Source organism: Ammodytes marinus (assembly GCF_949987685.1).
Source record: "Ammodytes marinus genome assembly, chromosome: 6".
In the NCBI taxonomy this organism is placed as follows: domain Eukaryota; kingdom Metazoa; phylum Chordata; class Actinopteri; order Uranoscopiformes; family Ammodytidae; genus Ammodytes; species Ammodytes marinus.
Window position 1 is genome coordinate 8,536,488 of NC_137235.1, and position 25,395 is coordinate 8,561,882.

The following is a 25,395-nucleotide window of genomic DNA, read 5'->3' on the forward strand; positions in this document are numbered from 1 at the left end:
GAAATGCGGGTGGAAAACGCAGTGTACGATGTACATCATGGACTCATTAGTGTACATGCCATGTGTGTAGGCTACTGTGTTCAGTATCCGGTTAGGCCTCTTTGGATGTTTCTATTTGAACCGCTAGAGGAGCTCTCGTGTACTATCTCGTACTCGTTCGTGAGACTTTGACGCGAGCGAGGTTTCGTCAGTTGAATGTAACAGCTAGCGTGATCATGCTAAGCTAGCTGTCAGCCAGGCATCCACGATAGGGTTTTTTCCTTTTCGCTGCCGAGTTGATGATCCCGGTCGGATCCTACTGGCCGTCTTGACATTCCCTCAACATTCCTGGACGAATTCGTGTCGACTGACCAGAGTCCGCGAATTCAGGTCCATCCCCAAATCTAACCTCTCCCCCCTGCTAGCGTCACTTAGTTCGGCGGCTAACGAGAGTGCACACTCGGAGAACCAGACGGACGAGGTAAGTTAGCACGAGAGCTAATGCACGGCTAATGCTGCAGCTATCATCGGCAGCAAAGGCATCTCCTCCAAGGAAAACCGGTGTCTGCTACAGAAAAGAGAGGCCCTAAAAGGCAACTTAAGTAGTCATGACTAAATTACACTAGATAGCTCAGCAACATCAGCTCGTAACATTATTTAACTTGGGAAGCCATAGTGAAGAAATTAAGACTGTGGTGATGGTTAGCGTTAGCTTGGTAATTTTATTTTAGCTGACGTTAACATTAGCTAATTGAGGCAACATTTCAGTGTTTTCTGTCCATGCTAACACATTGAATTGTAAAGTATATTTGCAGTTATGTTAGAGGTTAACTGGTTGTTCCATTTCAGAGGTAACCAAACAGACAGTATAGTTTTAAAGCCGATACAGGCAAAGTTCAGTTCAGCTCTTTGCTCAGAGGTGTTTTTTTTTGTGGCTGTCGCTAGTTGCTTAACAAAGTTTTTTTTGTTGCTGTGTGACTTTGCAGAGCTCCACTTAAAGGACCACACCCAGACAAGATGTCCCTTCATCAGTTTCTGTTGGAACCCATCACCTGCCACGCGTGGAACCGCGACAGGACACGTAAGGCTCAAATATTTCCTCCCTTTTTGAGTCTATCACTACCAGCTTGTACACTGTATACCATTTATGCTAATGTAAGCCACTAAAATAATACCGGTCCCCTGTCTGTTTGCATGATTTGTGAACTGTTACATTGAACTCTGTATCTGACAGATACCAGAAACTGGTCCAGCCTGTTTCTCATTTGTAGTTCCATCCTGCTCACTGGCTGGTTTATGTCCCTTTTTTCTGCAGAAATTGCCATCAGTCCAAACAACCATGAAGTTCATATCTACAAGAAGAGTGGAAACCAGTGGGTCAAGACCCATGAGCTGAAGGAGCATAATGGACACATAACGGGTATTTACTAATATTTAATGCATCTGTGATTCTGTGTATTCAGCACTTTTGTAGGCTCTTAAATAGGAAAATTATTATGTGTTTTCTTGATTACATCATGAACTGGGTAATAACCATAAATAAAATATATTTTTTACTGCTTTTTTTGTAATGTTTCTTTGCTTTTTGATATGAAAGATGGTGGAAGATTTAAAATTATTTTTGAAAAAAAAAATATATATTGCTGTGAATAAGAAATAATAGCCAGGTTCATCAGAGTTGACGGACTGGTGCATGAAGTTATGAATGTAGAAGCATCCAAGTGCACATAAAAATAACATAAGTAACGAACCATGGCCACAATGAGTTAGCTCTGCAGGTGTCTCACAATCAGTTGGCTGTGAAGGTGGCTGTGGCTGTTTTTCTGATTTCTCTTTATTTTCTTGTGTTGTCTGATTACATGTGTTTTATTAGTTGCAGCTCTCAGCGTACTACAATGTGTCTCAATAATTCACTTCATGAGTGTTGCGATAGTCAGTCTGTTTTTTTTAATTAACTTTTGCTATATGATCATTATTGTGTGTGTGTATGTGTATATATATATATATATATATATATATATATATATATATATATAAGTCTATTTCTATCCGTCATATCGATCTTTTCACATCGTCTTTCTTTGTTGCCTGGCAGGTATTGACTGGGCTCCTAAAAGTGACCGTATAGTGACATGTGGTGCAGACCGTAATGCCTACGTGTGGTCCCAGAAGGAGGGGGTATGGAAGCCCACACTGGTCATCCTCAGGATCAACCGAGCCGCCACCTTTGTCAAGTGGTCTCCACTGGAGAACAAGTTTGCAGTTGGTAGTGGCGCTCGACTCATCTCTGTCTGCTACTTTGAGTCTGAAAATGACTGGTGAGATTATTTTACAATATTGAATACAACTAAAGACACAAGATTATGTTCAGATAGATATTTTCCAATTATTTGGTGAATGTTATGATTGGGAGTATTAATTTAAAAAAAATAGGCGTCCCTCCTTAGCTCGAGCCAACACACTCTCTGAGCTGCGCAGTGTCCAGTTGGGGGACACACTGCTAGGCGAGATGTGTGAAAAATTTCACCTGTTAACATGGGAACCTGAGTAAAAAGACACACGCCTCGCTCTGCCAGGCTCACACCACGCCTATAATGTGAACAAGGCGTAAGGGCTTTTTGCTGCGAAGTGGTTTCAAAGTACTGTTTTTTCCAATTGGCTGGTGAAGATCCACAACAATGGCGCTTTTACATTTCCCACTATTCTCTATTCTTCTCGCCTAATAATAATGTAATGTAATAGTAATGTGTACATTTTCTGGAGGTCTTTTTCCATTACAAGATAATACCCATGATAGTACAGTAACGTTCAGTTTTTTACCACTCAGAGAAACTTGCGGTGTCATAGCAGTCTAGTCGTGTTTTTAATCATTTTTTTACCATTTAATGTTCGCCAACAAGCATTAGCGCACCGCCATCGGTTTCGAGAGTTGCTGGTAGACTCTCTCATTTCATGTGGGCCTGATCAGCTCTCACTGGATTTTGTCGTCGGCACGAATGTTGGGAACGGCTGTACTTTGTCGAATGGCCATGTACAACAAAAACTGGAGAGAAGGCAAGATCAAAAACTGCGACCACTACATTAGCTTTTCTGTTTGTTCTGCAGGACAGGGTGCTGTCCAACTGATGTCACTCTGACCAATCGTTGGTCTGCAGTGTTTCACATCACCGTATAGTACCTGGTACCTCAATGGAGTAGGGACCAGAAAAGTAGGTACCAGGTATTGGTTAGTTGTGGAAAACCAAATTAGGCTAGTAGAGTAGAGCCGGTACCATGTAGTGGAAAAGGGCCACAAGTCTTGAAAGATTTTCCTTAATGGCTCCGGCACTGCACCAGTCTGTTCTGTTCCATTGTGCTCGTTGGTCGTTTTTCCTGAAAGTAACAAGACTCTTCAGCCGTCAAACCAGGGTGGCCTGATTCTTAATCCTCATTGTGGTATTGTTCACATGTGGGTGTGTTGTGTTGAATAGAAACAATTACATTTTGATGGACTACACCCAAAACATGGTTGCTGTCTCCCATCTAAAACAAAGCATTGGTGTATCCGATGAATTAATATTTGAATTTATACCTGGAAGTTTTTTCACATTCCATATAAAAACATTGGTTCTTTTTCAAACACTTTTAGGTGGGTGAGCAAGCACATCAAGAAGCCAGTTCGTTCCACCATCCTGAGTCTGGACTGGCATCCCAACAACATCCTGCTGGCTGCTGGCTCCTGTGACTTCAAATGCAGGTGAATGTTGTTAACGATTAACAAAAAAATATATATCTTAAGAAACCAATAATGAAGAATAAATTATAATGACACAATTACATTCATTAAATATAATTACCTAATGAAATGATTGAAAACCTACCAACGTCCTCTCTTTGTTTCTTTCTCTCCCCAACCCCTCCCCTCCCCTCCGGCCTCCAGGGTGTTCTCAGCCTACATTAAGGAGGTGGAAGAGAAACCAGGCCCCACACCCTGGGGCAGCAAGATGCCATTTGGGGCTGTGCTAGCAGAATTTGGAGGAGCGGGTCTGTATCTGTGTCTTGTCATAGTTAAACTCCTCTTTCATATGATTCACTGTAGCCCTTTGATCTGAACCATGTTTGCTTCTTTTGTGCACTTTGTCTGTCAGGTGGAGGGGGTTGGGTCCACTCTGTCTCTTTCTCAGCCTCTGGTAACCGCCTGGCCTGGGTCAGCCATGACAGCACTGTCACTGTGGTGGACAGCTCTAAGACTGCCAGGTATAGTCCTTTCCACACACATTGAGAGGTCTTGATTGTGGCTGTTATCAGCATATCCCCAGATCAAACAAAATGTATGTTTACAATCAGTGTACGTTTTTTAAATCCTGTTACTAGCGTACATTTTCTTGTACATTGCCTTTGGCACATTGCTACTGCACATTGCCGCCCAAGTTCTTCCCTAAAGATCTCTCATTACATTGGTCCATTTCATCACTCAATTTGGCCCACCTTGATTGTGTTTACCTTGCTCGATTTAAGCAATGCAGCTCAGGGCTCACAAACTTTTGCACATACAACATTTGTCAAATAATTTGTTTTATCTGTTTTAACAATTGATTTCTGGAAAAGAAAAATGTTGAATTGATAAACAAACATCTGTTATTTCATATAAAAAATACTGGTATTGAGAAAAATTAATTAATAATGATTAAAATAAATAAAATTCCAAAAGGCTCAAGGGGTTCACAAACTTTCACACAGCACTGTATGTAAAAAAAAAAATCAGAAAAAAATATTGATGTATGATGATTTAATAGCACGTTTTGTGAGCGTGGACATTTTTGGCTCGACGTTGGTGAGTGTATAGTAAATTTAGTGACATAGTATGAAACACATGTATGAGTTAAAGACATTGCAATGATTTTGAAAATTTGACTCAAAAGAAAAGTTCCTGCAAAGAATCATGCCAAAAGCTTTAACACAGCCAAAATGATCGCCAAATCAAAAAAAAAAGTCTGCAAAAATGGGCGAGGAGGGCACAAGGGTTAAGATCAGTGGAATATTATAAAAACATTGGCAGAAAGTTTTCCTAGTTTTAATATGAAAGATGAACAAAAAACACACTCATTACATAACCTATTTTGTCCTGCTACAAGAATCAAAAACACAGAAAACCTGGCATTAAAAAATTGTATATTAGGAATACTTTTTATAAGACTGAAAGAAAAGTCAGAATTATACAATAACCTAATTACTATACTGCAAATTAAGAAGAATTAGCCATGTTTTGTCGAATATTGGCAGAAGGTGAAATGCCAGTACACTCACTTTTGTCTGTTGCATTGAAGCCTGAGATGCAAACCCAGAATATAAAAACAAACGTCTCCATCATATTCAGCAACGATCCGATGTCTCTGACTGCACACCACTTTGGAATTTCTAATAAGCTGCCTGTTTTAATTTTGTAAATACAATATAACCAGTTGACTGAAGATTATAATTCATTTGTTTCTGTTTGTGTGTTTAGTCCTTCACAGCTGAAGACGGAGTTCCTTCCTCTGCTCAGTGTCATTTTTATTTCAGAGAACAGTCTAGTCGCTGCGGTAAGAATAAAAAAAATAATAATTTGTTTCCATAAACAAATATACAATAGTTAAAGAATGCCATTTTAAATCTATGGCCTGTGTCTTCAGGGCCACGACTGTTGCCCCATGCTGTTCCGTTACGACGATGGTGGAGCGCTGACCTTTGTGTCAAAGCTGGACCTGCCCAAGCAGAGCATCCAGAGGAACATCTCTGCCATGGAGCGCTTCAGGAACATGGACAAGAGAGCCACCACCGAGGACCGCAACACTGCCCTGGACACACTGCACCAGAACAGCATCACGTAAGTCACAGCAGCTTGGGATCAGTGTAGAGAAGGTACCTGCACTGATGGTAGGAAATGAACAGGGGCTCGGGGAAAATCCCCTAAATTATTTTTGAACAGTATTTATATGCATTTGCAAAGCCAGGGACAAGAATTGCTAGGCACCCATAGTGCTTTCCTTCAAACACAACTCAAATGGTTCTGATTACAGATGCGGATAGAGTTTGGGGGGGGGGGTGGCCTGTGGTAATATTTCTAGTAATACTTCATTCTAAGTGGTATTAAAAAGTCTTACATTTGATCTGGAAAAACCCTGGTGATAACCTGATTGAGAAAACGGGATCAGTGCGGGGAAGGGACCCGGAACCCATCTAAAAACAATGTTCCTTTTAAGACAGTATAGACACACATTTGGTTTAGTTTTCACAAATTGTGTCGTCGATTAATTTACATCCAAATGTGTGAATACAATTTAGATTTGTCGGCACTAAAAGAGTGTCACTGTGCAATGGAAGTTTAACAATTTTCAGCAAAAAATAAAAAGAATTAGGACAATTTACAACTTTGGATGCTGCTCTGTGAGGTGTTTAACATTTTGTTCTTAATGAGTGGTGTCTACATTTAACACCACTATTTATAATGCAGCACAATGAATCGGTGCCATCGCCTTTGAAAATGACCATCGTTGAATCATCTCCTCCTTTAGACAGCTTAGAAAAAAACAATATAATCTTCAGAATTCATTGCAGGACTGTTATATGACTGCATTCTTTTTATCATCTAATAAACCGGCAAGGATATTATGCAATCCCCTAAAATAGATGTTGCGTCATGAAACCAAAGTATTGGCTGGAATAGATCAAACTGGATGCTCAGTGGCGCTCTACCGCCGATATATTAAATGTTTTATCGTTCCCTGTCTCCTTTTTAATGGGAAAAACAAGCTGTGCAATAAACGAGTCAAACATTAGTGTACAGCAAAGTAGAGTAGTGTAACATGTATAGCCTGTGCTTGAGTGAAGATTAGCCTGTTTTTATTTAGTCGTCCCAATTTAATAAAATTTATTTAACCTTTATTAAACCAGGCAGGAACAAAGACGGCCTGCATTTGCATCTGGACAAATGTTTGTTCATTCGTACCAAAAGTTATACATATATAGACATCACATTGTGGTTTGAAGGGCAGGTGATAGTAGTGTAGTATATATTGACTAGACCCAGTGATTTGACAAAGTGGTTTGTGATGCATCATTATATCTTTCATTATTTTAACTTCTTCCCCCCTTTGTTAAATCTGTCTGTGTATCTACATTTCTGGTCTTCAGCCAAGTGTCTATCTATGAGGGAGACAAAAAGGATTGTCGCAAGTTCTGCACCACAGGCATTGATGGAGCAATGACCATTTGGGACTTCAAGGTACAAACACAAACCAAAAATAAGCTGTTCTCTTGAAAAACTCTATTTCCCAAATCTCCCAGCTGTAACTCTCCTTGTGTGTTTTTTTTCCTTGTTTCCATCCTCAGAGTCTAGAAGCTTCTATCCAGGGTCTCCGCATCATGTGAAGGAATCTTGTGAAACGAATGAAGAAACGCTGCAGCCTCACTTGTCCCCTCACCCCCGCCCCCTCCTTCCACAGCCAGTAACAAACATAACTGACCACCTTATCGAGTGTCTGCTTGAAGCACTGATCAGACCATAACACACTCTTGTGGGTAGTGTGCAAACATTCTCACACACACACACACACACACACCCACACATAATTAAGTACACAAACGCATATACACATACACACACTAAGCTGACGTGTGACATCACTGTTGATTTCTTTTTTTTTGTTTGTTTGTTTTTAAATGAAGGTTAACCAGGTGTCAAAGTGGGAAGGTCATTTGACGCGTGTTCAAAAAAAAGTGAAGTGATATGTGTGTTTTTATGTTCTCTAACCTCCTGTACCAAAAGTTGAACACTAAAAAGTGCGTTTTATCCAAAAGTCGGACTGTATTTAACCTCAGATTAACCCTTAACATGACCTCTGAATATCAATGTTTAGTAGATGGAAGGACGTGGTGTTTTACTTCTTGGAGTATATCAAATGTTCTCCAGCAGGTGAAGTCATGGTTGTAGATTTGGACCATTGTTATTGATATTCTGAGGCCATGCTGCTGGTTGGCTGTAGCGAGCTGTACAGGATCTGATGGTGGAGAGTTGAAAGCAGCTGTCTAAACTGTGTACGGAGTCACTGCTGTCCAGCACGAGGCTCTGTAGCTACTACACTAAAACCACAAAAGATGGAGGATTTCTATGTAACTGATCATGAGGTAGACATGAAATAAAGATGAAATGCATTTACAGTACACAAGTCACTCGGCTGTTATCTTCCTTTGTCTTTGCCTTACACAGGGTTGTAACTATACGTAGGGTAGAAACTATACCTAGATGCCTTTTGTCTTCCACTAGTTTGGGTTTTTCCTTATACTTTTCCCTGTGTACTCAAAAACTATTATTTGGCCAGAGCATACGAATTGTGTTTCAAACTAAATGCAAATATCAGCATGCTAACATAATCACAATGACAACGCTGATGTTCTGATTCACTTGTAACATCTTAGCGTACAGTGTTAAAGCATGCAAACCTTTGCTAACTAGCGGAAAACAAAGCACAGCTTAGTCTGATGGCAAATTTAAATTAGAACCTCGAACCTTGATAACTCAAAAGGATCATCTAAGGAAATTGGATTCTACTTTAATTCCAATCCATCCAATAGTTTAGATATTTCAGTCTGAACCGAAGTGTTTGACCAACCAACACTGCCAAGAACAACAAAATCCATGAATAAGGTAGCAGAGCAGAATATGTCACCTTGCTGCATTCCAATACCAATACTTGCATACGATTTCTGATGTCCCAATACATGTCAACTGCAGTATGCCAAAAATACCAAATGACCTAAGACATCCAATTGCATTTTGCAATATGCAAACCAGTATACTGTATGTAGTATAGTTAAAAGAAAAGGGATGGGATTTGTTACGCAGGGAAGTTACAATTCCTATATTTGTGTTAAGACCTCTTTCTCCATATTCAAACAACTTTTAGATGTATTTATTCTGGAAAAACTTGCCAGGGTCGCACTGTAAATAGACAAGATAAAAGTAAAAAGTTAAGGTGTGTTTAAGAGAGTGAATTGGTGAGGAAATCCTTGACTAGCACAGATAAAAAAATATATAAACAAGGTCAGCATCCATGGCTGATTTTAAAAGTCAAGAGAAAAACTGGGGGGATCTAACATACTGTATGTAGTATAGTTAAAATATGTAGACAGCAGAAAGACTGAGTTTGTGACATGAAAAACATGAGTAAATGTATTGTATGGTCAACTTTTCTCTCCTGCCACCTCCCCTACCCCCCCTCTCTTTGCAGTTCCCTTTTTTCTTCCCTCCCCCTTTCCTTCTTCCTCTTTCTTTATGCAGAAGCGACCACACGTCCCTCCCCTTTCTCCTCTGTGTCTTTCATGCTTCATACGGGGTTTACTTCTTCTTTCAAAAAACGTTTTGTGTTTGCCTCCCCCTCAGTTTCTACCTCCTCCCTATGGCAGAATACTTCATTGTGTCCATGCTCCTCCCCTGTCCTTCTAGTTTTACTGAATCCCTCTCAAACTTCCCTTTTCTCCTTTTTTGTGTCTGTATAAAATGTAAAAAGGTGACTCCCATTCTCTCACATTTTGGTAATGTTACACACCCACACCCGTGATCTCTTGCTGCCTTCAGCATACAAAGGCCTGCTGCATCAACTTCCTGTATGTCTCTCCCCCCTCAGAGCTTGACTGTATACCCTCCTCCACCTCCCCCTCAACCCCTCCCATGACCTCTCCTCTCTCTCTCTCTCTCTTCGGCTTCCTGAGCTTCACTCTGTCGTTGGCGTTCGCGTTGACTGGCCAGAGTCCGCGAGCTGAACACCCTCATCCTCATTTGATCTGTCTTCACTTTCCTCTCTCAGTCTCTCCCTCTATCTTTCTTTCTTTCTTTCTCTCTCTATTCTCGCTCTGCAGCTATTCACCCATTCATCTCTGTCCAGCCCTCAGGGTAAGTAGCCTAGAAAATATTTAACAGTTGACTGAGTTTGCTTAGACATGTCAGGAAGCTCACACATACACCCACATGCACAAACACACACACAAATACTTTGTTAGTGTGTAATGCATTTTCAGGAAAAAAAGCTGAAAGTGGCAAAAGGGCACGCCAACCCACACACACTCACTCAGAGTACAGATACATATGTGAAGTAACTGAATATGATGACGTCTGTGTTTGTGTCCTGGGCGTGTATTTTAGCTGTACAGTTTGTTTTGTGGGGGGGAACATGTGTTACCCTTAACCTGCATCATTGCTCTCATGCCTATGAAAGTCTGGCTTTCATTAACACAATCTGAACCAGATTAAGTTCAGTGTTTTTCTGTGCACGGGAGGTTCGAATCAGCTGATGGGTGACGGTTTTACTTCTCAAACTACCTCCAATAGTCTGGACCAACTCTGACTGTTTAGTTCTTTAATGTGATTTTGTTTGACACTTTGTTGCATGTTTTCTTTCCCCTTTTCTGCTTCTTCCCTATAACACGACTTCTGTTTTTTTCTAGACGTGACAGTTATCTCCCAGCCCCATCAGCCACTGGTTCCTCACACCACTTCCTGGTCTGTCTCTAGCACCTGATTGGCCATGGCGTACCATAGCTTCTTGCTGGAACCAATTAGCTGCCATGCCTGGAACAAGGATCGCACTCGTGAGTCTGCTCGCCCTTCTCTGATTGGTCACTCTCTGGGCTTGTGTTTCTGTGACTTTTAAGTTGGTCCCTCTCATCTCCAAACTGCACATCCTTTTAATAACAGGAACATCTGACTCCACCGAGAGCCTGTGCCAAAGAACAGCTAGTGTTATAACAAATAGAGCTATGTGATTGGCTCCCAGGTGGTAGAAGGTATTTCCTGTTTCCTGTAACAGTGAAGGCGGGGGCCTTTTTCTGAGAGGCTTCTGTGTTCCGTTAGCTGTAGGAAACTACTGCCATATTTGGCAGTTTTTTCGTTTAGAGCTTTGGTTTCTGGGCAAAGCGGATGTAACATGCGTCTGTGAGCGAGTCGTAGAGGTACAGTTGTAGTTTCCTCTCAACTTACATGCTGACATAGTCACAAAAAAATAAAACAAAACCGCACACTGAAGCACCCTCACCGCTGCTCTCATACAAACACTGTTTCTGACTCATCGGCTGACTAAAACATGTGCATGAGTTTGCTACAGCATTATGGGAAGGAAGGTCGCAGTTCTCACACATTGTCTATTTAAAGATACCATGTGTCTGTGTGCGGCCTGCAGGCAGATACATACTGTATTTGTTCAGTTTTTCTCTCTCTTCTCATGCATCCAGTCAGCTGCTCTGTGTTCAGCTCCACTGATCAGCCCATCGTCAACAACTTACTGACAAACTCTGTACTTTGTCCAGCACACTGATGTAGTTCCCTTTTGCTGATGCACATTGCACTTCAATGTGTTTTTTGTGCTGCAGAGATCGCCATGTGCCCCAACAACCATGAGGTCCACATCTACAAGAAGGATGGGACCAAGTGGAACAAGATCCATGAGCTGAAGGAGCATAATGGGCAGGTGACAGGTGAGACACAGTCCCACGCTATGTGATTTACTTTCATAACCACCGCTACCTCTATTTTTGTTTCCCACAAAGTTTAGAGACGTTCAGATGAAAATACCAAAATTTAGTTCTTGCTGCTTAAAGTCGCAAATAGTTTGATAATAACATCCACTATAGGTATCATAGGTGACATCTAATTAACGAAATGGAGGGTTTAAAGGAGCAGTTCAGCATTTAGAGAAATACTTTTATTTGCCTTCTGGTCGAGACTTTCGTGACAAAATTAGCCAGCAGCTGGTTATCTTAGTGTAGCACAAAGACTAAACAGGGGGACGCAGTTAGCATGGCGCTGTCCATCTGTCACAAAACGCACCTCACAGTTTATCTTAATCTGACCAATGAATGTGTCGTGGCTCGCTTTTTTTATTCTGTACAGAAACCAAAGTGTGAAAATGACACATTGTGGTTTTGAGAGAGCAGATATTTCCTGATGCATGCACAACGAAAAGATATCAACAAGGCTGTCTTTCTCCCGCAGGTATTGACTGGGCTCCAGACAGTAACCGTATAGTTACTTGCGGAGCGGATCGTAACGCCTACGTGTGGACCCTTAAGGAGGGCTCATGGAAGCCCACCCTGGTCATCCTCAGGATCAACCGCGCCGCTCGCTGTGTCAAGTGGTCGCCACGAGAGAACAAGTTTGCTGTAGGCAGCGGCTCACGCCTCATCTCCATCTGTTACTTTGAGCAGGAAAATGACTGGTGAACTTTTACAGGAGAACTTCATCTCCATCATTTACGTAAAACGCTGCATTTGATTATTAGAAACGGTATATTTTGGATATTCCAGCATACTGTGGTGTTGCTTACAGGTGGGTGTGTAAGCACATCAAGAAGCCGATCCGCTCCACCATCCTCAGTCTGGACTGGCATCCCAACAATGTGCTGCTGGCTGCTGGATCCTGTGACTTTAAATGCAGGTATGAGAGAATCAAAAGAGGAAGCTTTGTTAGTACAATACTAACGTGGTACTTACAACTACTACTGGCACTTTTCTTCTCTGTTTGTGTCTTAAACCACCAGTTGTAACTCTCCAAATCAAACCCATACATTGAAGAGAATCAAGATTCAAGAATGTTAATGTATGTGCAAAACAATTTCAGCAGCAGTCCTTGGCGATGAAATTAAAGTTGAGTCTCAGGCTCCCTAAAACAATGCATAAAAGAAAGAAAATATCTATAAGAATAAACACAGAAGTCAAAACAGCCACCCGAGACCTACAGTATGAATATAGAAAATACTGCAAAGACATTGTACGATTAAAACAATTAAAACACAAATGCAAGACAAAGACAGCACAGAATAAACGATCAATAAAGTTAGGGTGGAGGTGGCGCAAAGATCAACCATGTTTTCTTCCACTTTTTCTCCTTCACTCTTCCCTTCATCCTATCTTCATATCTTGACCCTTCTGGCCCACAGGGTGTTCTCTGCCTACATTAAGGAGGTGGAGGAAAAGCCTGGTCCCACTTCCTGGGGCAGTAAGATGCCGTTTGGTGAGATGTTGTTTGAGTCTGGCGGCTGTGCAGCAGCAGGACAGATTGCAGGCGGAGGTGGTGGTTGGGTGCACAGCGTCTGCTTCTCTCATTCAGGCAACCGGCTGGTCTGGACCTCCCATGACTCCACTGTGTCCGTCGCAGAGGGAGGCAAGAGCGGCACGTAAGAGAGGGCATGTGTGTTTGTGTGTGTGTGTGAGTGTGTGTGTGTGCGTGTGAGTGTGTGTGCGTGTGAGTGTGTGTGTGCGTGTGTGAGTGTGTGTGTGTGCGTGTGAGTAGGTGTGTGAGTGTGTGTGTGCGCACTCTGACCTTTTTTTCTGACTCCCCAGGGTGAACAGTCTGAGCTCTGAGACCCTTCCTATGCTGTGTGTCACCTTCATCACTGAGAACAGCATAGTGGCAGCTGTGAGTATTCAATACCCAATAAAGATATTTTGGAATAGCTTGAGTCGTTTTATTTTAGATTTCATTTTACCTAAATGAATTAATGTGTGTGTTTATGAGTGTGGAAATCCACTGAACAATAGAAATGTCATAAAGTCAACAAACAATTATAGTAATGTCAGTTACATCGAAGCAATATCAATCTTAAGTTTGCTGGCGTGTTTTTAATTTGAGAAAGTGTGTAATGTATTGCTTATAAATGAATCGTTCATATGTCAGTGGAAGAATGTGTTATCTCATCTTTTAAAGTTACATTGTCTGCTTTAAAGACACTTTGTGTGAAGTTTTAACATCTTCGACTTTGGCGCCACCCAGTGGTAGTATTTAATTAAGTAATTTATAGAAAAAGGGGATGTTATATCATAACATGGTATCTTCCAGCTCCACTCGATTACATTTTCCTGTGTTTTTTTTTTGTCTGTCCAGGGCCATGACTGTTATCCGGTGCTGTTTGTGTACGACAGTGCCAAAGGCAGCTTGACATTCGGTGGAAAGCTGGATGTTCCTAAGCAGGCGGCCCAGAAGGGCATCAGTGCCAGGGAACGTTTCCAGAACCTGGACCGCAGAGCCTCAGAGACCCAGAGCACAGAGAAGGACCTGAACACTGTGCACAAGAACAGCATCAGGTAGGGAGAGAGGACACACAATATGTTTTAAGTCTGGACTGTGAATCAGTTTTCAAAGATGTTGGGTTTTTTCTATTTAGTCCTATATTTCTGAGTGAAGAAATGTCTGATGATTGTGTTTCTAAAAACATGACATCTTCTGGAACATGATGGTAAGATAACGTGATAAAATGTTCCTCTTCATTTCTGCAGGTAAGAAGGAAAATATAACATTCTTAATTTGGAAACTCACTAAAGACATACTTTAAATGAAATGCCTTTTCAGCTTCCTACAACTGTCTCCACTTGGAAATATTTCACTTTTAAAACACAACAGAATGGCTCCTGTTTTTCACATTACATATACTGTACACCATGCATCGTTGTAATCATCTCTGCACAGTGTCTGACCAGTCTCCAACAATATTTCAGCCACATCTCAGTGCTGGAAGGAGGACGGAACCAGTGCACCAAGTTCTGCACCACCGGCATGGATGGAGGAATGTGTCTCTGGGATGTCAAGGTAACACAGACACACACACACACACACACACACACACACACACACACACACACACATACACACACACACACACACACACACACACACACACACACACACACACACATACACACACACATACACACACACACACACACACACACTCACAAGACACATGTTGCAGAGATTACACAAGCTACACTAATGTGGGTCACCTTGTCTAATATCCTGATGATGTGTTCCCATACAATTGTTTTAAAAATATTTCACGCTTTTTCTTTTTCAGACTCTGGAGACTGCGATGAAGAACTTGAAGATAGTCTGAACCAAAGTTTCCATTACTGCGCTCAAAGTATATTATCTTCTGGAGATATGAAGGAAAACTGCTGCCTTATTACACAAAGCTTCATGGCCTCTATTTTAATCGGGCATTTTTTATATACTGTACAAGTTAAACGATCGGACTTGGGTCATATATTGTTTGTAATCCCTCTGAAGCTCTTTGCTGAGCTGTCAACACTCAGGAGGGACTGACCACAGGTCTGCAAACGGTACATAATGATTATAATCACAGAGAGCCCAGTCTGAGCTGAATGCTTAAAGCAGGAATTTTTATATTAATCATGATGAAGGGCTACAGTATTTTTTTAAAGCTTATGCTGGTCATAATATGCATTTAATAAATAATTTCTGTTATACTCTACAATGCTTGGTTCATTACAGGTGTGTTTGTGTGTGTGTGTGTGTGTGTGTGTGTGTGTGTGTGTGTGTGTGTGTGTGTGTGTGTGTGTGTGTGTGTGTGTGTGTGTGTGTGTGTGTGTGTGTGTGTGTGTGTGTGTGTGTGTGTGTGAATCAGTTGTTTCCAGCCTCTCCTGCTTGAAGGGCACTCTCTAAAAATGAAATGGTCAAAATTAAAGCAGATCCAAAACTACTGAATCCTATATTTCCAATAATGCTTATTTGACTATGGGCCGGTTTCACAGACATGGATTAAGCCTAGTTCTGGACTAAATTGTACTTTCAATGGACAATCTCCATTCAAAATTCCATTTAGTCCTGATGACATCACTATGACGTCACCAGGTGATATTTTTTCAGACTTAACAAAGCTCCTCCACAACCACAAAAGGAATACGTATATGCCTAGGGTAGGTTACATTGTTCTGAGCGCCCCTTACTAGTATTATAAGTAGTAGTTTAAGTAGACATTTGTATTGTTAGTAGTATTACTATTGTTATCATTATCAACAACCAGCCTCCATCTCCACGCCTGCGTCTCCCCCCAGCGGAAGACACGGAAACTGCACGCAACGACAAAACACATCGCCACAGATTTCCAGTCCAACAGAAACTGATGTGGCAGCGTTCAGTGACGAGAAACAGCCTTCCTTACTGAGTCGTGATGAGGTGAAGCGGCGGCTGGAGAGAGAGAGAGAGAGAGAGAGAGAGAGAGAGAGAGAGAGAGAAAGAGAGACCACCAGCATCCACACCGCTGTGCAGGAGAAAAAAACCTCTGCCTCCACCATAGACCATCCCTCCCCGCCGCCCACACTTCCGGATTGGAGCCTCTGGAGGCAGCTGCGTCGGGATGAATGATCCGTCTCCCGGTGCTGTTTGAGATGAAGATAAGACGATGCTCGTCACCTCACGTCACTAAACCTGCCCGGTCCAACCCTATCACGACCTGATCACATCGCGGCGATTATTGCGCCCGACAATCAAGAGGGAATTCAGGCTTTGGCCATATACTGTCTGTCTGCTGTCAACTGTTGCTTATTTCCACTGTAAATGAATCTTGTAAGGTAGGTGTCGTTTTTTGGTATAAGAATAGCCTAGCCTACCATAATAATATAATGAATAATTAGAATCCGTATTATTATTATAGGAGGAGGATGCTGATGGGAATGATCTGTTGTAAGAGTCAACATTACATTTCAACCTATCGTCTTATGACTGCGGATGTAATAATCTTGTAGTAGGGTTTATTTGAATGACAAGCATTCCTCATTAACACACACACACACCTGCCATCCCCTCCTCCTCCTCCTCCTCCTCCTCTTCGTCATCATCTTGCTGTCTCTTCTGTCTTTCTGCGTGCACACTCTTTTCTTGAAACACACAGTAGGCCACACAGACACACACTATCCTCTCTCGGATTTACATTTTGACTTGCATTGCGCATCTATGCAGTCTTGGTTGTTGTGGTCGATGGGTCTTAGCAAGAGGTCACTCAGAGCAGACCATGCAGGGGTACAACTGGCAATTTAATTTTCAATCCCAGTAAATGTGCTGTTTGCTTTTTCGATTAATGAATTGTTTGATAGTAGGCTACGTATAGGCCAAGTACCCCAGAGCTGAGGGTGACATCTGAAACAGCACATGGCCTATAACCTACATAGATGAAATTTACACTGATTTAAAACAGAGATAAGCAATCATATATTAACACATTTTTCGACTGAAACAATATATCGATTGTCAAAATCGTTACAACACCAGAGCAGACACATTTACACATTGTAAATGGGCAGCTAAAGCCCCTCAGCTAACACTTCCAATCAGACATGCATCTATGAGTGGAAAGTCTGCCTTTAATGTGTTGTCATGCTATGGACTGATGCTGTGGACAAAACTGTCATGTTGAAGTTTTATAAGATATGATATGAGTTTTAGATGATCGCATACAGCTGCCATATAAGGACACACAAAAAATTAATCATCCACAATTTTGATAATTGATCAATCGTAAGAAAATAACGGTAAATAACGGTCAGATTTAATCTTTCAAATGTGAAAATGCGATGCTAATTTTAAAAATGTTGGGGATTTTGGAAGACTAATCGCATCATGCGAAACATGGAGTTTGAAAATGTCACATATCTCAATTTGTTTTTCGAACTAATTTAACACAGAATTTTTTTTATTTAAAACATAAATAGACAAATATAAATATGACCGATTTAACAAAGCCTACCTCCTGTCATCTGCTGGATTATTTCAACATTTCATCCATCCAACAGAAATAGGGTATCCACCACCAATGGATATCTTCATTACCGTTTTATTTTGATGAATCAATTTATTGATTACCATCTTCAAAATGCTTGTTTTTCCTCACCAACTGTATCTGACACAATAACAAAAATTTATTTTAATTCACAGTGACAAAATCAATGAGAAGAGAAATTCCTTGCATTTTCATTGTCAACATTGTTGCAGAAACATCCCCTTCTGTTTACATTTCACTTCCTGTTTCCTGCTGTATACACTTGATGTGCTTGCACAAAGAGAAAGATTTGCTAGACCATGAAATAGCCTGTAAGATGGATTTGTGTTCACCATTACTGGACTGAGGCCATGGTGTCAGTGGTTCAATAAGACGAGTGAAGCAGAATGCGTTCTGTCTGTCCATCCTGCTGTCGTACGTGAGGAGTTATCATGATGTTTGTGTAGCTCTGCTCCTCAACGCTCAGTTAGTATCTTCCTCTGCCTGGCCTTAGGCATGGTAGTTATCAGCCAGCTTGATGAAATCATTAATGACCCGACAACGACTGCTGCACACACACAAATACACACACACACACACACACACACACACACACACACACACACACACACACACACACACACTAAAGAACTAGCCAGTCGGACAGTGTGCGTGCTGGATACAAGGAGAGGAAGCCTTTTTTTTTTGTTTTATTTGGGACAGAATGGCGTGTTTCAGTGCTGGGTCAGTTCATATTAATATCTCTGAATGAGTGTCACTCTAAAAACAGCTGCCTTAACAGGAGCACAATGTAGGGGGAAGAAAGGATGAGGCATGTTTGATAAGATGTTCTCCCCATCATTTTTGTGAGTATGTGAGGTGGATTTTCACCACCTACATCAGTCTTATCTTGTGTGCGTCTGTATCTAAGGATCAGCAGTGTCACATATATGATTTAAAAAGGTTTGAGACAGCCGACATGTCGAAGGGAAACATGGTGTTCTAATGTTTGACGCTGTTGTGCAACATCACAGCAGTAGAAGGTGGACAAATGCAGGGGGAATCTGACTCCACTTGAGCTGACACGTTCTGTATTCTGTGCGCAGCGTTGGCTCATACATGCACATCTTAATGTGATGTGTGTATATTTGTAAGGTTGCTGCTGTTTGGTATTTGATCGTCTGTGTTTCTACATTTGGCTGACATCCTTAGGGTTTGGATGAATCAATTGATCGTCCCATGCATAAAAATATATATATTTATATGCATTTTTAATCTGAATGGTATTCCCTTTGATGGCATCCAACCAATCAGAATGGTACGTGTGGGTGAATATGTGTGTGTGTGTGTGTTGTTACAGAAAGAAACATCACTAAATCTAGGTCTCTTATGAAATATAGCTCTGCAAGATGCAGCATAAAAATAGGGAGGGGTTGTGGTTTGTGTGTGTGTGTGTGTGTGTGTGTGTGTGTGTTTATTGCGTGTGTACGTGGACTTCTTTGTTTTCTCTCCTGCATGTTAATCTAATCATGGGGAAGCAGACAGGAGACATGGTCGGGGAAGAGGAGAGAGGGAGATGCAAGAGACTAGGAAAAGAAAGATGAAAGGAACAAGGAGTTTTCTCGTGTGTGGAAGGAAGAAGAAAAAAAAGAAGACAATCCCTGCTCGGTGGTTTCCATGACAACAGTGACATCACTGACGGAGGGCTTTCCTCATGCGCAGTTTGTTTGGGGACAGATCTAAGATTTAGATACATGCCTGTATATGTGAGTGAACATGCACTTCATATCATGCGTGTATATGTGAGTGAACATGGCACTTCATATCTGCACATGTGAATTGTTTATGAATGGGACCATCAGGACCAAACCCTCTGATTCAGCTGGTCCGTGGTTACCCAGTGTCGCCAGGCAACAGCAGTCATGGCAACAAGTAGAAGCATGATCTAGAATTGCAAAGTGAAAGGACAGGATGGGGTGAAATAGTATGAGTACCATTTAGACACTAATGGATACAAAAGTAAAAGATACTCCACATTGCTTTAGGACATTAAGAAACAAATACATTTAAAATAGACCAAATTAAACGCTAGTCATTGCCACAAATGCTGCCTTTAAAGACGTCATTTAATTGTATTCTTTAATTTATTTGAAAATGTTCTTGTTATATTTTCATTTCTGCCAGTGTGTGTAGAATACAGTTTGTGTCATTGTTGCATCATGTAGCCACAACTAAATTGCCATTGAATATTTTTAGTTCAGATTAATTAACGAATTGAAGTATATAAACTTGATTCCCTTATACTTCATTTCTGATGATTCCAGGTTTATGAACAACCGTGTTCCTCCTCACAAGAGATACCAGCCCACAGAATATGAGCATGCTGCCAACTGTGCCACGCATGCGGTGAATGCACACACACACACGCACACACACACACACACACACACACGAACACACGAACACACACACACACACACACGAACACACACACACACACACACACACACACACACGAACACACACACACACACACACACACACACACTCACAGACCACACAAAGTCATCATTAACCTCACACAAATAAAACATGGAAAAGAACATGCGGCAGAATCACATAACAGATTTGCAGAGAGACACCTCCACAGATCTTTTTTTAAAAAATCTACGCCCACATGGTGCACTGGGCTTCAGTTTATTCTGCATGTTTTTGTATCTTATGTGTCTCATGTTTCATTTATGTTATGCATTCATTTAGTTATGGATAATCCCCAGCCTGCTCGGCAGCTCACTGTTGCACTTCCAGTCGGAGGACCAATGGGAGCAGCTGTCGGCCTGGGTGTACGGGGCGGGGCTGAGCTCACTCTTCATCATCTCCACCCTGTTCCACACTGTGGCCTGGAAGAAGAGCCACCTACGGTACACACACACACACACACACACACACACACACACACACACACACACACACACACACACACAAACACGTTTCAACCTAGATAGTATATTTCAGAGGATGTATACGATTAAAAGATATAGCAGATCATGACACTTAGAAAAAGGCTGCTTCTTTCACAGTACACACTGAGGAGAAGTTCTTTGGCATGTCTTGAACACTATCCCTCCTGTCATTGACTCACACTGGAACAAATACACACTTAAACTTCCACTTTATTAGGTTAACAAGAAAGGTCATTTTCTTGTTAACATATTTAGCTACTCAGCCAATCACATTGCAGAAACTCAATGCATTCAGGCATGTAGACGTGGTCAAGACAACTTTCTGAAGTTCAAATCGAGAGGAGAATGGGCAGACTGGTTCGATATGATTGAAAGGCAACTGTAACTCAAATAACCACTCGTTAAAACCAAGGTTTGCAGAATACCATCCCTGAACGCACAACACAAAATAATTAAGGCAGTTCTGAAGGTCAAAGGTAGTCCAACCTGGTACTAGCAAGGTATTCCTAATAAAGTTGTCATGACGAGGCTGTTTGGTCTCTCTCTCTCTTCAGGTCTGTGGAGCACTGTTTCCACATGTGTGACAGGATGGTGATCTATTTCTTCATTGCTGCCTCCTACGCCCCGTGGTAAACAAATGAGTCCCGATCCATGTGTATGTATTTATGTGCCTGGTATATACAGTGCGTGTAGTTATTTGTTCCTGTTGGTGCGTTACTAGGCTGAACCTGCGTGAGCTGGGTCCCTGGGCCAGTCACATGCGCTGGCTGGTGTGGATCATGGCGTCTTTAGGAACCACCTACGTCTTCTTCTTTCATGAGAGGTCAGTTCAAACATATCCATCCAGTTTCAACAGTGTTGGACTTTCCCCCTGTATTTCCATCTAATGTGGGACGAAATGGAGTTAATTTATGTATATTTTCATAAGGTTCTCTTCAAAACAAAAATATTCAGTCCATATTTTTCAACAAGAAAGCTATTAACACTTTGGTTTTCACAGTAAAAGCCTATCACCGCCTTGACATTAAATCTGCGATTATTGTGCAGGAAATGGAAAAGCATCAGTGGTAGTTTTGCACAGGGTAATTTGTTGAGGCAGATGAACAAAATTGTAAACTGTGTTGTTGCGGCTTTGTCCAAATCCATTTGCTAATGTCAGTAACTACACTGATACAATAAGTATGAAAGGTCAGTCTACAAACAGTGGTTGTTTTAACGTCAACCACCATTTAAAACATAAAGGATTAGAGGTGAAAACCCTCCTACACAGAGTATAACATTGTATCAGTGAAGTAGAGGAGAGGTATAGTATCACATTCAGCCACGAGACCAGTTTATATATCTTCCAAGCTGAAAAATTCCTTTGTGTTTCAGGTATAAAATCATGGAGTTGATCTGCTATACGGTGATGGGAGTTTTTCCTGCCTTGGTCATCCTCTCAATGGTGAGTGTGCTCATTTGGTCATCTTTGAGGTTCTGTCAATTCCTCGTTGTAAATGTCTTTAAAACCTAATTACATGTCTGCTTCCTCCTAGCCAGAGCAGTCGGGGTTGTATGAGTTGCTGATGGGCGGAGCCTGCTACTGTCTGGGGATGGTCTTCTTCAAAAGTGATGGCATTGTCCCTTTCGCTCATGCCATTTGGCACCTGTTTGTAGCTATGGGAGCAGCCATACACTACTACGCCATCTGGAAGTACCTCTATGCCCAGCCGCCCAATCAGGTCCAGACCTCCAGATGACATCAGCGCTGACCTCACAAGAAGTATAGCTCCCGTGTTTGAGCAGCTTCAAGGGGGTGTTGATGAGCTGTGTCCCGATAGAGGGGCTGCCATCTTTGAAAAATTCAAGTATGCCACTTAACCTCCTCCCCAAAGGAGAAGGTGAAGCTTCACAGTTAAAAAACCTAATGGTGCATTCAGGTGATTCTCCTCAACTCATAAAAGTCAAACAGGTCCATGTTAATGAAGTTGCACTCAATCGGCCGTCAAAGATGTACCAACACTTAAAGACTACAGCCACACAAGCTCCTCTTTGAAGCTGAACTTGTGCTTTGAGCTAAATGCAACATCTCCAAGCTAACATGATCACAGTGACAATGCTAACATACTGAGGTTTTAATTACATCCTGCACTTGCTTTTTTAATGGTGACAACCTGATGTCAAACACCTGGTAAATATGATGCTTATGAGTCATCTTTATGAGTTGTTGAGGATATTTGAACGCACCGTGCCTGGCACAACATGGATTGTAGGATTCTGGTAATAACAAAGTGTTTTGTGATCTTGAGACTTTGCTTTGAAACAAGCTCTCAGTCTGTCGTTAAAGAAAGCTCTGAACTTCAAAGGAGGCAGCCCTTGATTTGTTTTAGGATTTTCTTCATTTTGTTACCAGTCCATTTTAGTTTAATTTCAAATGATTTTTTGCAGGAAACTTTGATTTCATTCCAATGATCAGGGGTTAAAATATACTATTCTCTGTGGTGCACGTTCAGATTCAGTGTTGATGAGCTGAATTGAAGGCATTGTCCTATTGTCAAGAGGAGGACAATGTTTACCATCAGCTGACTTAACCACCGTGATTAGATTTATGATATTATTTTAAAAAGAAAAGAAAAATGATCATCATTAACAGAAGGTGTGGATTTGGTCAGTATTTAGGAGGTTGCGACATCAGTAATTTATTCAGATTCAGCGTGCTATAGTGTTATTACAGTTATTGTTATTAGTTGTGCTATCTATACTGTAGTATACTGTATGGTTTAACAGCGGTTGCTTCAGTCAGTGATTAAGTGTGAAATCCAAATCAAGCATTGATGTAGAATGGTCTTTATTTATGTTTAACATGCATATACTCATGGTTTCCTTGGAGACTTAACCTGTGTGCTTTCACCTTTACCAGGGTGTGCACACTAGATTATCAAGCATAATTACTGAAATCTAATAGTTAACTGTTCCTGATTAGGTTTTGTGAGTGAAGATGTCATCAGTACGATTTATACGGTGTATACTTATCAATGAAGTGCGGTATATGTTGACTTCATCTATATTTTATTCTAATGTAATTATAGTGTCAGCTGATTATCTTCATCATATTTAACCTAATGAATGGGACTCTATTCATTGAGTTTGGTCAAAGCTACATGGGTGAACCACTGTCTGACTCAGCACTGCCAGAAGACTGACTTACTGCCGTAACTGATAGCACACTACTACCACATACATCTCACACTTGAAAGGAAACTGAAGCTATAGTATTGTTGAACAATCTGGCCCAATATTAAGGCATCTCAGGTGTGTGTGTGTGTGTGTGTGTGTGTGTGTGTGTGTGTGTGTGCGCGCACACATGCGTGCGCGCCGTGCGTGTGTGTATCCTATACAATCTGACTCCCATGAATCCAAAGCCTTTCATCGGCTGAGTCTATGTTTACACGTGATCGCATGAACCTTGAACACATAACAAGGATATTTGAAACATGTATGTAATCTAAGTGTTAACTTGTGTGTGTACAGTATGTGATGGCACACGTTGTATTGGACGGACATGTATAGTGTGATGAATGCGGCTAGAGGACACTTCCTAAAGGTGTAAAATTCTGAAAACCATCTGTTCATCTGCGGTCTGTCTCCCATTTGATTTGATTTGGATCATTTGGGCTTAAAAGCCTGTGAAGCAACCTTCAAGGACCACCAAAGCTGCTCCGGTTGTTCGGGCGCAGGCTGCAGCATCAAACAGCTGTGATGCTGATTTTTAAATACTGGTCTGGCACCACTCCGTACAGCTTCACTTGCTTAACTCACTTCTCCCAAGTAGGGCAGCAGTCCCAAACGTTTTCTGCAAGCCTTACATATAGGGAAAATGTATGAGAAATAACCAGGGAAAAGCTTGAAAGCAGACGGAAATTGACAAACAAACACTGCAGATACTACAGCAGCAGGTTTGAAGATTATAATTCGGAAGTACCAAAAGCTTAACCACCCTCTAAAGTTGCATAAAAGAACACTGTGATAAACACTTTGGAGATGAATGTGCCAGGTTTTTTTCATGCAGTAGTTATAGAGAAATTATGGAAAGCAGAAATTGCCTTACTTATTACAATGTCAATGGATCCAACCACACCTAAAAGAAAAGTGAAAAATCACTTGTTATCTACAAACTTTACACTTCTTCATAGAGATACGTTTGGGGCAAAGGTAACAAATAACGTCATCCAAGTAGTATAGAACAAATCTTCAAAACATTTTAAGAAATGAGAAGCTGTGCAGAACCTCTTTTAGTCATTAGGGAGTGGACATAAAGTCCGTCAACACTTTTATTTTCATAGTAGTGGTTTAGGGATTGCATTTGTCACACTGTGGATATCTCTGTATGGAATGACACTCACTTTCAGCTATATTCTCAAATTTACGAGTGAATTTTCATATTTGTACTCTTAAGTGTTTACTTGAGTCTCAGAGAAACACCAAATGATTGAGTGTTAATGGGTTTGGAGTACTCAAAGTATTATATCCTATCAAAGCTGGTATTTTGACTCCACATTATAATGAGATGAAGTATTTGAGGGATTGACGTGTTGTCTGTCTTGTCTTAGTTATTATATCTGTGTCATTCAGACATACAGTGCCCACCTGACTTGTATAGAGTTTGATAAACTCTCCATGGAGCCTCCATGGACCCTCTGTACATTGTTTATAGACGCTCTGTGATTGTGGAGCTGCTGACTCTGTTTTCAGTGCTGCTGGTGTTATTTAATTATTTATTCTGGTTGTAAGAGACCGATTATATTATCTCATGTTTTTTTTCTCTCTAGGTTTCACATTGGGTTTTTTGTGTCTGTGGTGCTTTGTGCTGTGACAAGCCTATATGATGCCAACAATGCTTTTATCTTTTCTATTTC

General features: G+C 41.2%; 3 protein-coding genes across 3 annotated transcripts; all 3 read left to right on the forward strand.

The window, feature by feature from the left end:
• Positions 1-64: 64 nt before the first annotated feature.
• arpc1a (actin related protein 2/3 complex, subunit 1A) lies at positions 65-8,165 on the forward strand. The gene is made up of 11 exons (XM_080030220.1): positions 65-460; positions 966-1,060; positions 1,295-1,399; positions 2,075-2,297; positions 3,608-3,715; positions 3,899-4,002; positions 4,107-4,215; positions 5,465-5,540; positions 5,631-5,824; positions 7,132-7,222; positions 7,330-8,165. The coding sequence occupies exons 2-11, from the start codon at positions 997-999 to the stop codon at positions 7,366-7,368; spliced, it is 1,113 nt and encodes a 370-aa protein (XP_079886346.1). The 5' UTR covers positions 65-460; positions 966-996; the 3' UTR covers positions 7,369-8,165.
• A 1,525-nt stretch (positions 8,166-9,690) lies between these two features.
• Positions 9,691-15,257, forward strand: arpc1b (actin related protein 2/3 complex, subunit 1B). The gene is made up of 10 exons (XM_080028932.1): positions 9,691-9,889; positions 10,441-10,584; positions 11,362-11,466; positions 11,984-12,206; positions 12,317-12,424; positions 12,927-13,163; positions 13,330-13,405; positions 13,871-14,070; positions 14,482-14,572; positions 14,838-15,257. The coding sequence occupies exons 2-10, from the start codon at positions 10,521-10,523 to the stop codon at positions 14,874-14,876; spliced, it is 1,143 nt and encodes a 380-aa protein (XP_079885058.1). The 5' UTR covers positions 9,691-9,889; positions 10,441-10,520; the 3' UTR covers positions 14,877-15,257.
• Positions 15,258-16,263: 1,006 nt separating this feature from the next.
• On the forward strand, positions 16,264-22,239 carry LOC307251583 (monocyte to macrophage differentiation factor 2-like; the record flags this gene model as incomplete). The annotated part of the gene is made up of 7 exons (XM_080028958.1): positions 16,264-16,353; positions 19,862-19,943; positions 20,298-20,458; positions 21,055-21,129; positions 21,222-21,323; positions 21,875-21,944; positions 22,036-22,239. The coding sequence occupies exons 1-7, from the start codon at positions 16,340-16,342 to the stop codon at positions 22,237-22,239; spliced, it is 708 nt and encodes a 235-aa protein (XP_079885084.1). The 5' UTR covers positions 16,264-16,339.
• Positions 22,240-25,395: the final 3,156 nt, after the last annotated feature.